The sequence below is a fragment of the Caloenas nicobarica genome, chromosome 4 (genome assembly GCF_036013445.1).
Source record: "Caloenas nicobarica isolate bCalNic1 chromosome 4, bCalNic1.hap1, whole genome shotgun sequence".
Taxonomy (NCBI): domain Eukaryota; kingdom Metazoa; phylum Chordata; class Aves; order Columbiformes; family Columbidae; genus Caloenas; species Caloenas nicobarica.
Genome location: NC_088248.1, coordinates 7764068 through 7777533, shown reverse-complemented (window position 1 = coordinate 7777533; position 13466 = coordinate 7764068). Strand labels below are relative to the sequence as shown.

At 37.7% G+C, this 13466-nt stretch overlaps 1 protein-coding gene across 1 annotated transcript in view; it reads left to right on the top strand.

Moving 5' to 3' along the window:
* COL25A1 (collagen type XXV alpha 1 chain) overlaps positions 1–12005 on the top strand; it is a 313540-nt gene extending 301535 nt beyond the window's left edge. The window contains exons 39-41 of the mRNA XM_065633974.1: positions 2500–2586; positions 5398–5436; positions 6799–12005. Coding sequence (XP_065490046.1) covers positions 2500–2586; positions 5398–5436; positions 6799–6834 — 162 coding nt within the window. The 3' untranslated portion in view covers positions 6835–12005. The remainder of the gene's footprint in view (positions 1–2499; positions 2587–5397; positions 5437–6798) is intronic.
* Positions 12006–13466: the final 1461 nt, after the last annotated feature.

Here is a 13466-nt window from a genome sequence, read left to right as displayed (position 1 = left end):
CACGAAAAAGGTTTGTACAACTGAGTTTGTATTTTCAGGTTGTATGAATAGAAAAAAAATCCTTTTAAAAAGGAATAACCTTTAACAAAAGGCAGAGATTGTGTTGTGGGGACAGGGAGGGAAGGGGGCTCTGATCCCAAATGTGCAGTTGTGTCTCCTGTTATAAATATTGACAGAAGCGTATGATGCATCACAACAGTGGCTGGAAAGGCATCAACCTTTTCCCATGGCACTCTGTGCATGTCAGGATTAGAGATTGTTTCAACCATAATGGTGTTACAAAAGTTCCACAAATTTGTATATCTCTAGGTACTGAGTAAGGAATTTTTTTTATTTTTATTTTTAATCTTCATCAGATATTGATTCTCCATACCTGTGGATCCCAATAGTTCAGGGTAAGGGAGTGAAGATTAAAAGACAAGAACTCAGATTATGGAAAAAGTAGTAAAGTACTCAGGAAGATGACTGCTTCATTGGTTTGAATAAGATTGTAGATTTGCCATGCAAAACTTCAAGTTTAAACAATTATCTCTGACTTGTAACACAAGTTAAAGAAATATGAGTCCTAAAGATATAAAAAAGAGTCAGAAACAAAACTGTATTGTCCATTTTCAGAATAATTTTTGGAGTATGTCCATGGTCTATGCTTGCATACACTCACGGGAAATATATTTGTGTTAAATTAAGCACAAATAACATGAGATTTGACCCTGAAACTGTTGGGCTTCTGTGCTACACTGCCATGTTTGTAGGTTTCAGTTGAAAATTTAGCCAACTTACAGTTCTCGTGGGGATGTTTTTACATCACAGTCTCATAATTTGGTAAAGAATAATTTGGTTACTGTTTTCCTAAATAGTATTCTGCAACTTTTTGGCACACAGAAAAGATAGACCAGAAACTTCGCTGCTATTGTGTCATGAATGCAGAATGTTTTGTTCATGGAAAAAGATTTTTCATTTGAATGTGTCAAGTATGTTGTGATTTTAAATGAATAATGTGTTTTCCTTCATTTTTTATATAGCTAATTATTTTTTAAATTGTGTAAAAATAGTTTTTCTATCTTGTTAATGGATCAAGTTTTTCTGTGCTGCTGTGAAACTAGTTTAATGTCTATTTACTATGCTTCACCAAAATCCGTCTGTCTTTCCAAAGGGGCATTCCTTCCTTCTCCTTCTACCTTCATTCCTAAAAATTCCTTGTCTTTTTTACCCTTTTCCTCACAAATTAAATCCTCCCAACAGCCACAACCTTCCTTGCTGGTTCTCCAATGTCATACTAATTTTCCTATGACTATTTTTCCCATTTCTTTGTGATATTCCTGATTTACTCATCCTTCCTATCCCATTTTTTACAATCCTAGTCCAATTTGTTTCATTTTTTTTAACAGAACCTTTTTTGATTTTTGTGAAATTGAGAGCAAACCTGAAACTCATTTACCATTGTGATCAGCTGGTGTGAAATCAATTATAAAATCAACTCTCCAAACATCATATACTGCTTGAAGGTGAGGTCATCTTTGCAGGTAGCTTCGTTGAGGGGAGTCAACTCATTTCCATGAGTAATTAAAGCTCTGGAAGTTTTTCATTTGAAAAGAAAAATCAGTGTGAATCAAATAACTAAATTTCAGAAAAATGAGGAGATGAAACATTTCCTGCAGTAAAGAGAACATTTAAATGTTGGTATATTTAAATAATCTAATTATCACTTCTGATTAGGTTATCATGCTGAGATATTATGAAATGATTGAAAGTGTCATAGTACCTGTCCATCAAGCAGTTCAGATGTTTTGATTCCTGTAACAGGGTTTGAAATGGTTGCGTTGTATTTGGAGCGACAGGAGTGCACCCTCAGTGATGTCCGTGGGTTCCTGTGGACACAACTGAGAAAAGGATTTGTCCCAAATTTACCAGGGTACAAAGGGTCAGCTCAGCAAAGGATGCACTGGGCCAAGTTCAGCCTTGATGTGACACCATGGAACCTGATAGAATTTAGCCAGAGACCAGCCGTCCCTGCGAGGCATTCGTGCCACAGGTCTGTTTTAGAGAAAGTATGATGATGTACTCTGCTCTCGCAAAGTTACACCTGACTAGTGATAAATCTTCTAGAGAAGCTGACAAATGCAGCTTAGTGTGTGTGTGCACTTCAGTACGATCAGTTAGAGCAACCTCCTGGTTTGGGCTGTGGATTGGGGGGATTTGCAGATTTGCCTCTGTCTCAAGAAATGAATGATTTCAAGCCCTGTTCTAGGATTCAAAACATTCATAATACTGATATGAAATACCGACACAAACTAATACCGACTGATTGCAGTTCTTGCTTGTGATCATGTAATTTATTTTTCCACATAATGCACCATCCAAACCAGAACACAGTGGTAAGTGTCCTTTCAGCTCTCCATTGGCTTAAAAAGAAAAACTCAAACTTTTAAACCAATCTTTCTTTATTTTTTTTTTTCCAAAAGAATCAAACTTGTTTTATCCAAACCATTGTATCCACAGGGGGAAAAGGGAAAGAAAGGCAAAAAGGGGCCTAAAGGGGAGAAAGGAGAACAGGGTGCTCCTGGATTAGATGCACCTTGCCCATTGGTACGTCTCACTTGTGTATTAGATGATCGATCGTCCTGCTGTAGACTGATGGAATAAGAAATGAGGGGAGAGGAACAAGCACCAGCTACTGTGTTACCTGCTGCCCTTTGTTAATGTTCTGGAAAGTTCTGGAGAAGGCTTTGCCAAACTCCTAATTTGGTTTAAAGCACCAAATTTTAGACCTTCAGGCTTAATTTGTGGAGTTTGTTGGTGGGTTTTTTTCATTATTTTCTGCCAAACATGTTAAAAAGGAACCAAATTGGGATGTGCCAGAGTCGGTGCCCCGCAGGTTGAAATCCCACCACGGCGCTCAGCTTGGTCCTCTTGCCTCTCTATTGTTATTTGTTCACGCCAGCTAAGTCAATACAGAAGGCATTTCCTTGACAGTAACATTGCAAGTTAATCTTTACAAACAGGGATTCCGTGGAATTAAGGGGGAAAAAGGGGAGCCAGGCCAGCCTGGCCTGGATGGGCTGGATGCCCCTTGCCAATTGGTACAGTATTTCTCTTTCCTACCAACCCTGCATGCGGTTCCTTTGTTTGTAGTCAGCCATTCTCAATGTAATGTTTTTCCGAGCTGACTTTACATTATTCACGTAACACTTGCATGTGCATGAACAAACCAGCTGCTTCAGTGCTCATAACCTCAATGAGAGAACACACATTTTTGTTGACACCTCAAACCTAACTCTCAGCAGTCTGCTCCCACATCACATGGCAATTTATAAGTTTGTGTCCTTCCTACATTTTCCCTGAGAACCATTTGTTTGTTATTTTCCTCACAAAATACCTATCGCCTCACTCACCCTAAACCCAAGCCTTTGTAGAAATCCAGAACAATGTCCACTTCTAATCAAGTCTGATGACTTTTGTCTGCATTGGCTCAGTTCTTTGCCCAAGCCTGTCCCAGAGCTACTCTGCACCCTGGACTTTACTTCCAAATCCATGCAGTCTTGGGTGCATGTTTTCAGGATTTAGTCAAAATAAGAAGTCATGTACAGAATGGTGTAAATATTATTTCTAAAAATCAAGTCACAGGTTTCCAGTAAGCCAAGCTGGAGCCTGGTCTTCCAGACCTTTAAACAAGTGATATTTTTGGTGTCTGGCCTGTTCATCAAATAGTATTCAAATAGATTTGGAAACTAAAAGCTTACCTGAGGTTTGTAAGAAGATAACGGTCTGCAGCCCAAATCCTCACTGTCTTTGTTATTTAATGTCTTCAATTTAATGGTCCTACCCTTGGAACTTACCTTCCTGGAATACACACAACGCTCCCCACCCTATGTTAGCATGAATTCAAGTTCCCACCTATACTAAAATGCTATTTGTTGACCCTCTCCTGTGTACCAATCTGGCAACAGTGATTTTTATTTAATGGCAAGCTAAGTTTAAATTCTTTTCCATTTAAAAAAAAAAATAAAAAGACATACATTTCCTAAAGATACAAGGAATATATTCTTTTTAATTATTCACAGTAAAATTTGATCTGCATGTTCTGATATTGTTTGGTGGTTAAGCACGGTTCTCTAAGATGAATGTTAAATTAAGTAGATTTTATTTCAACTATAGCACTTCAAATTAGAAGTCAGTGGATTTTAATCTTAAATGCATAGTCCATTAAGATTATTCCATAGTCCATTTTGTTTGCTTCCAATTAATGGTAACCATATCTCTTATTTTGTTGGGGATAATCAAGCATGCTTTTGTAACTTAAAATGTTTCTCTGTATTATCGTTTCTATCTGGAGATTCACTAACAGTTGTTGATGGATGACAAATATTCTGTTCATAGGTAAATACCAGAATAAGCTGCCAAGCAAACAGGACTGTTTCTGGCTTTAGGCACCAAGCCATTGCCATCAGATTTCATGCAAGCACATTCAAAAATTCTCATAAACCACTGTCTTCACGTGTAAAATCACATAAGAAGTGTTTTTATTCTATATTCTAAAAAATGTCAAGGCCTGATCTTTTTTTCTGTTCATGTGTAGTCTAGTAACATGATATGTGCTCCTAATTCTGAGCATATAACTCTCTGGACAAGCCTTGTATGGCCATGTAAGTTGGAATTAGTTCCATGAAAACCAGTATAACTGTGGTCAAAAATTGGCTCTGATCTTACTGGATGCACGGAGATATGTGAAAGTAGAGTGGTGACAGGAAAGAAATTGAGTCTCACGTAAGAAATTAGACGGCCAGATTGTCCAAGCGATGAAATAGTCAGTGCTGCTGTCCTGCCCTGCTCCCACCATTGATGTTTTCTTCCCATGTCTCACTTGAGGTACCTTCAGGCCTTAAGATTTTGCTGCTTCATTCAAAAGCTAAGAATGAAAGTGAACAGAAAGATCCTACCCAAATTTGAGTCTTGCTATCTTATCACTGGTTTAGCTGTGTACTAGGGCACCACGAAACACAATACTCTCCAGATAAAAGTGATAATATTTTTTTGCTCATTGATCTTGTACATTCAGCTACAGATTGTTGTGCATAACAGATTATATTTAAAATAATAAGCAGCCTGAGCTCTAACAGCAATAAGAAACTGAGGAAGATGTTTAATGATTTAGGAAAACCACAAATCTTTGTGGTAGAGAGGTGAGCATATGTTTTTACAGTGTAAACTTTCTCTCCTTTGGCTTTTCCTTCACCTTGAGAACAGGAGAGAAAATAAGTTAGGAATTGGTAGCTACTTATTAGATAAAAAATCAGAGCTGCTTCAGCTGTTCTAACAGATCTAGATGGAATATTTGTCCTGTCATCTTAACTATGCTTTTTTTTTTTTTTTTTTTTTTTAAACCTCCCCTTGAAACAGGGTCCTGATGGATTACCAATGCCTGGCTGTTGGCAAAAGGTAGGATGGGCAGAGCTTTTTCTTTTCAGGGGCAGTACATCCTTGGCACACACAAAACCCTGTCACAGTCATGCTGAACAGTATCAGGATATACTTCAGAGCCTCTTTAGACATCTAGATGTATGTAGCAGGGCAAAATAAGACCTCTCAATGACAGCAATTGGTATGAGGAGGTTGTAATATACATAGAAGGAATAACTCATTGAGGCGGTACTGTAAAAGGAGTTGGCATTGGATTTCTGGAAAGCCCAAGACTTTTCCCTTTCATATGAGGATTAACACATCCTTTGGCTTCTGCATGTGATTATGCCTTCCCATTTTTTACAAAAGCTCATGGATATGGTATTTTTATCAAATATTTATATTCATCTATTATGTTATTACTTTTCTGGGGTACGTAGAAGCACAGTGCATCCTGCCCTTGTCTTTGCCTGACCTTTCTATTCTTCAATACATTCTCCTGGTTGTTATGTTGTATGCTAATGTTAACAGGCAACGTTATTTTAGTAAAGATTTAACCTAGGTGGGGCTAATTTTAAAAACATAGTATTCAGAATAATGTCGGTGGAGGAATACTGGTATATAATACATTAGAAAACACAAAGCATAAGTGAAATCCTGGGTGCACTTATCTCTGAAGAATAGCTGGTGCTGAGGAAATAACTACCCATATTTGCAACTCTGCCCTATCTATGCATTTGGAACAGAAATCTGAAATATTGATTTACTAATTTGATTAATCTGTATCTTTTTTTGTCTCTGCAGTGATGAATCTAACATTACAAGCATGAAGTTGTGTATATAATGCTCCACTTTTTGTATTTATAGTTGAAAACTGAAAATTTGATTTTACGAGTCTGAGATATGTTTACATGTAGTTGTTTCTACTTGTTTGCAATAGTCCATGTGTACATCTTTTTTTTTTTTTTTTTCACTTACATCTGCAGTTAGATGATATATAACTGCAGGGTAAACCTGCATAGATTCTCTCTCTAATGAGAGAGAGATCTCAATACAATGATCAATAATAGAAATCTGATTATTTCTGTAAATTCTTATATTTTGGCTTGTGGACCTGCATGGACAATGAGTGCCATGAACTAGTTTACAAGAAACTGTGACCAAATAAGAGCAAAATGCTATGAAATGTACTGTACCAGCTGCCGTTGGAGTTTACTGACTTCGCTTCCATGTCCATCTTAAACACTACACTGATTCACGCCACCATATCAGCTTGTATGAACTAAAAGCATGAGTTTGTGTGCCAAACCTGCTCGTTGTGTGATCGCGTCACGTGCTAAATGGCTGCTCACAATGACCTTTGATTCCAGCTTCTGAATCATTTCCTTTTGTCATCTCAAGGGAGTCACACCATGGCTTATTGCTAAAAAGAGATAAACCAGAGGAGGATAGAAAGAGGCCTTGAATTTTTGGGGAATAGAGTTCCAGCTGCAGGTGGATGGCTTCTAGTCCTGTGGGTCACCTGGCCCCTTTGATCAAAGAGGGTCCCGCCTGTGAACCAGCATCGGTTTGCCTTGCACTGCTCACAGTCGTGAAGACATTCGCGACAGGCCCTGTCGAGTCCTTAATCAAGAAGGAAAGAAGTTTGAAGAAGAAACCAGACTTCTCTGTGCGTTGTTCGAAAAGGTCACAGAGGTGCTGCAGGGATCATTTGATGGCAGACACCACCTGAGACCAGAAGCTTCTCAACCTTACTCAAGGATGGACAGAGTCTGTGCTCTGCCTGTTGTATTCTGGGACTGCTGGAGGAAAAAGCATCCTTGAGGCGGGATGAACTGGAACATCCTCTGGAGGAGGAGGATAATGGAACTGACCAGAGATGTATGTACCATGGTGTGGTTTTCAGGTGATTCACCTTAAACTACAGAAAACTAGCTGAACTTCTCTGCAGAATTTTGGAAGCTATGGTTAATTTTGTTTCCTTTTCCCATAACAGTTGCCATAAAGGATGCATTTCAATAATCTGTTCCACATTTGTGGTGATGGCATTGAAGAAAATACTTCAAGCCACATGTTCATCTTGTTTCAGTATTAACAGTTTTTATTTCAGAGTCTTTGAAGCCTTTAAGTCTAAAAGAGGAAATAATTTATTTTTGTGTTTCACAGGCTGATTTATTCATCTTGTTATTTTTTGGCTGTTACAGTGACTTTAGTGGATAATATTACTCAAAAAACATTGGAGAGAATCAAGTCTGTGTGATTACCACTGCACACTTGTCATCATGCCACGCTGTTAAAGGTGTTATTTCTCCACTTCTGTTCAGATGACTGGCTTTCTAGAGAAACATTGGCTTCTCTGCTCTTTTTTTATTGCTAGAGATGCTTAATTTGTGCACATTTGTATTTTTTGCCACGAGGTATTTTTTTCTAGATTTGAGTCTTCATATGGTGCACTGTAGTTAGTTTGAGAGACTAGATTATGAGAAATGGTGCCATATTTGGCAGATGGAAATTCTTTTTATATCACTTCTGTTCCTAGTGTATAGCAGAATGATCACAAGCTTCTTTAGTTACTTTTCTGAGACATGTCTTTCATATGTAGACCAAAACGAAAGTTGAGGAAGACAGCCTGTCTCCATCTATGTGGGGGCACCTTGCCCTCCTTGAATGCACATTTTTCCTTGCTCAGTCATTTCTAAATCCTGTGACCTGCTGTGGTTGCACTTTTCATGTTGCTTCACAATCTCAGATCAATGAAAATGCCACTATAATGCAATCTTTCACCTTGCTACATCTTTATTGCCATTTTGGTATATCGGAGACAAAACCAGCTTTTCATGAGGGAGAAATCTTCCACAGTTTTTAAAAACTGAAACTTAATTTGCTGTCCTCCATCTAGTAGTACCTTACTAATAAAACCAAAATTCCAACACTATAGATGAATTCACTATACTGAATAGATATATATTTACTGCTCAATTCCATCTTTCCAACAGTAAGAAATAAACAAATGTTCACACCTATGGGGAAAAATGTTTTTCTTCGCTTAAATTTTCGGAGATACAAGTATCAACCTATTTGAATAATCACAATTGCAATAGTAAAGCCTTCACATGGCATAGACTTAATATAAAGTGCTACAGCAGTAACACAAATGCAAGGCTTTCCAGAAAGGGGACAAGAGTAGCACCATGTAAGCCCTCCCTGACTTGCCAATTTTATTCTGCTTGTTTGAGAAGCACTATATGTAAAAGCAACAGACTGAGGAACAAGCTGCCCTCTTCACAGAAAAGAATCTCTTATGCCTGTGTCCTGACTTGGCGCCATTTGGCTAGGTATGTTATTGATGTGAAGACTAGTAGCTGCAACTTTTTTATAAAATATCAAATACTGGCAATCATACAGTAAGATAAAATATTTTTTAAATGTCCCTCAGAGAAATCAAGTGCAAAATCAAGTAGGATGTTTATCATTTGGCTGGATGTTTTAGCAATCCCATATTGAGAGAGTCCAGAAACACAACTCATTTTAAGAAACAGCAACAAGATATGGAGCTATTATATGAATGCTATCATTAGCACTTTGATATGTTTTTAAATTCTTATATCTGTATTTTTAAACTGTCCTCATAGCATCCATTTCTATATGCCTCAATACATCTAGCAGAACCTTGTTTCATAGTTTCTTCATTCAGGAAATTATTATAGACACTGCTGTTAAGCAGTAGTCAAAACTCAATTCTCCTTTAACTCTGTGACACTGAAACCCTGCTGAAGAAATACTTAAGCACCTTTACTCACTTTCTTTTCCGTCTTGTAAAGTAGTTTCTTTCTTTAACTCCCACCAGGTAGGGATACTCTTTTTTTTCCAAATAATCTAATTTATCTTTTTAAAACTTCTGTATTGTTCAATAACATGAAAGGTTCATTCTATTTAAATGACCATGGGTGAATAGTAGACAAACAATTTAATTTGCTAAACTGTATACATAGATTTTACATGTATATTTGCGTAAAATATATGCATCTCAAAGATTGACTTGAAATGAAACCAAACAGTATCTAGAGAAGTTGAGTATTCAGTACAAGACAAAAAATATTGGGTTTAGTATTATTTCATCAAGAAAAGTGCCCCGTGAAGACTTGCAACATGTTTGTTTTGTTTAAAAAGCAACTATTTTTGGTGCTAGTATATTTTTTTCTTTTGATGGCAAACCTACAGTTTGAACCACCTGTGTGTTTTTATATCTTTTAGTAGCATTCCTCCAAATAGAAATGATTTGTTTTGTTTAGTTTGTGACTGGAACAGTAGTTCCTCTACCAGTCTTTTCAGTTGTAGAAATGTGTGGTGGTGTTAGTCTACACAGTTTCTATATCCCTAACTTTTTTGGGAATTATTAATTCTTGTTTCTTTGAGATATTTCAGTATTTGTTACATAAAAAGTCTATAGTCATCTGTTACTCTGGTGTATTACAACCACATTGTGCAGAAGTCCTGCTACAGAAGCAGCAAATCTTTTGAGCACTGTATGGAATATGTCTGACATAAGTGGTCTTTGTCTTCATATTCATAGATTAGCTGTGGGGAATCTTTCCTTCTGAATGCTTTGGACCCCTTTTTATTTTTTCCTGAGGTAAAGCATGAAATGTTAATTCATGGAACAATGATACAGTGTATTTTTTTGATTTATATTTTTATTTATTGCTGATTTTGTTGTCATGTTCTGATAGTGTAGCAAGGCAGAATGATTCTTCATCCAGCTGTTTGTATATGCTTCTAGTCTACCGTGTAAGTATTATGAATGAGTTGAGGATGATCAAATCAGTGTATTGGCACATGTGTAATGTATAGCATTTAAAAAAGGGTAATCCTTAAGATTGATGTACAATGTGGAAAGTTAGCATTGACTTCACTGAGCGTTACACTCGTGGAAGAGTGCAAATGAGCATCAGTTGCTCCACTACACAGCAGGAGAGACGATGCGAGCCCGAATGAGACAATCAGGCCTTTGGTCCCTGTGGGAAGGTGGAGCTACATCAGGAGATGTGGTTCGGATCCTGGATCCCATCAGGGTTTAGACAGAGTTGTCCCACCGACTGCTGCAGAACCAGGACTGTCAGCCTGGGCTCGGCCATGCAAGGGTCTTCCCTTGGCTGTGCCTCTGTGTCCCCAGCGATGACACGGGGAGAGCGAGGTGTCCTTCCCTTGCAACGCACTGTGAGACGTGCAGAAGGAAGGACCCAGGTATTTTGGGAGGTAACGTGGGGAATATCACCTTCAGCGGTGGGGTTTTGCCTAAACCAGGACCGCTTCAGTGAGTAACAACTGCAGAGATGCTCCCAGACTATGGAATGTGGTGAAGATGTTCAAGGCACGCAGCAGGTGACCTTTCCTTTCAAATTTCCTGATCTCTGCTGCTCAGCCATCTTAAATTACATTTTTACGTCTCTGTTTTTTATCTAATGGGAGACCTAAATTTTCACACTAAAGAGTCACACAAAACACTAATATCTGCAAAGGCAGTGGTCAAAAGAAAGTTTATTTTTTAGCCAATGCAAAAAAAATATTCAATTTCAGTGGCCAGAATTAAAACTAACACCGTGTTGTTATTTTTTTTTTTCCTTTCTGCAACTTGCTTTTATGGATCTGAATGTTGCTGTAATGTACAAATGAAGGTTTTCTTGCACCCGCTGTTATTGAAGTGTTTTACATGGTGGTTGGATTCATTAAATGCAGTTAGAAACAAGTGCCTGCCACCATCGTTTCTGACAGAATTTGAAAAAGATACTCCACAAAACCAGTGGAGCGTGTATTTTACAAAAAGATTTGGAGTGTTGGTTTTGTTTCATTTCTTTTTTAAATGCATCCAATTATCAACACTACTTGAAAACTGAATTTTCTTTGGAAAACAGGGGGCCTTAACCTGGGACTGTTAGTGGTTTACTTGTTTCTATTTGAAAAAGAAATTGTATTAATTTCCCAGATAACATTGGTACTTGCACACTTCTCTGAAGTATTATGAAGAGTTGGGTTGGTAGAAGAATGTTTTACATATTGTTAACATATATGTGGATATTCTTATATTATTGTACATGTTTGGGAAAATATCACACAACTTTAAAAATATTACTAAGATGTATGTATCTGACTTTTTCATTTGGAAAATATTATATATTTTTATTTGTATTTTTTACTTTTTTAAGTTCATCTATATGTGCCATTATTTTTGTATTGCAAATGGTCTCATAAATGCAGTAGAGGAGATAAAAACACAAAGAAAAGTAATTTGGCAAGGATTACGCTGCTTGGGGGAAAAACACATGGGTGAGTATCATATTATTAATACTAGAAATATTTTGCATCTTAGCACTGTAAATATGTCACGAGACCTCTTTTGAAGAGTAGTGTAAAGAATTGGAAGGTTTTAATCACCCATTTTAATTTGTTATTAATTACCACTTTCTTGTGGCCTCTGGTCCTGACTTAATTGAACTCCATCAAACAGCATGCTTTTGTTTTTGTTATTAAAATTTCTCCTTGGTTTTCAGTTGAATACTGTTTTGTTTTCCTTCAGATTTGTACTTCGTGTTTTGTTTCTTGCTTGTGAGAAATTGATCTTCAGAATTATTTTTACACTATTTATGATTTATTTTCATAATGTAAAAAGTGTGTAATTATTAAAATATTAATCCAACCATTGGTGCTGATAGTTATAAAGTTATTAGTGTTGATGCTCAAAATTGTTCTGGTCTGGATTGGAAAAAGTGTGTGCCGCATTGCGCCAAACTGTAGTTTGACATCTAGTGCAGGTCATGCCAGTCGGTCTGCACATACACACAAAAATCAGGGCCTTTGCAACATGTCCCACTTTCCTACAGTGTGCAATTAAAAAAAAAAAAAAAAAATACACCTCGCTCTTCCTATTCTTAACGTGTCATTTTCCCTCCAAAGTCAAGTCTGTTGAGTCATCTTTTCCAAAAAGGCGGCACAGGCTGTGGGCATCCACAGAAGTTATTAAGGAAGAAGCTTTGCTGCAAACCTTAGAGCCTTTCCTTGCTCTGGAAAAGCTGTGACGATCTTTCTATTAACCAGAAGTCATAACTATTGCTTAGGCAAGTCCGCAGGCACCCTGGGATCCACAGAAACAAAGCTGAAAATCACCGATATCCCTTTTCTATAATACTGAAGGTGAGAAAGAACCTGAACTGCTGAGAAATAAAGATGCACCTAGGCACAGTGTCACAAGCAACAGTGCAATCTAGGAAACATGAAGGTCTGTTTTACCGCAAATCCATTTTGTTCAGAGAAGATGAAGCATAAAAATTATTGCAAAATGGTTTCTTTTCAAGCATCCTGGTCGAAGACAACATATTTTTGCAGGAGTCTCCTTGAACAAAGGACTTTTTTAAAAAATAGAACATTGGTCAGCAGCCGTAATCTCTTCAAAGCATTGTTTAAATTGTTTGGGTTTTCTAAATCCCAAAATATTTCAGACAAACGAAACCCTCACCATTGTTTCCCCTTCCTTCACCTCAAAAATGTAGTCACTCTGGGCTAAGAGAGAGAATGAGCAGTGGGGGAGGTTGACCTCTACTCTTAACTCTCGGTAATCTCCATAAACGTCTTTTAATCTTATCTAGCTCTGGTTTAGACTCTTGGGGGGATTGAAAATAGCTTTGCTCCCTTTCCCAGCTGAGGTATTGTACTTACAGCTTAACCTGCCCAGCGATGCGGGGGCAGCCCTGACCCAGGCAGAGCCCTCGCGTTTGCTGCGGTGACTCTCGGCATTTTCTTCCTCCCAGCTTTCTCCTTTCTCCTCCTTTTGTAGAGGAGGGAAGGTGGTTCTAGATGCTGCTGCTGCAGCTGTCCTGCCAAGAAACAAACACAAAGCATGTTAATGCCTGCTGCTTTCCCTTTCATTATTTTTTTAAATGGAGCTTTTTATTAAATACTTACACACCATTACTCACATCTAATTCTGCATTGTGGACCTACTAAACCTGCTAATCCTTACCCATTTGGAACAAGGACTCTACAGAAGTAGAAAAAAATGCAACAGGAGTGGCCTT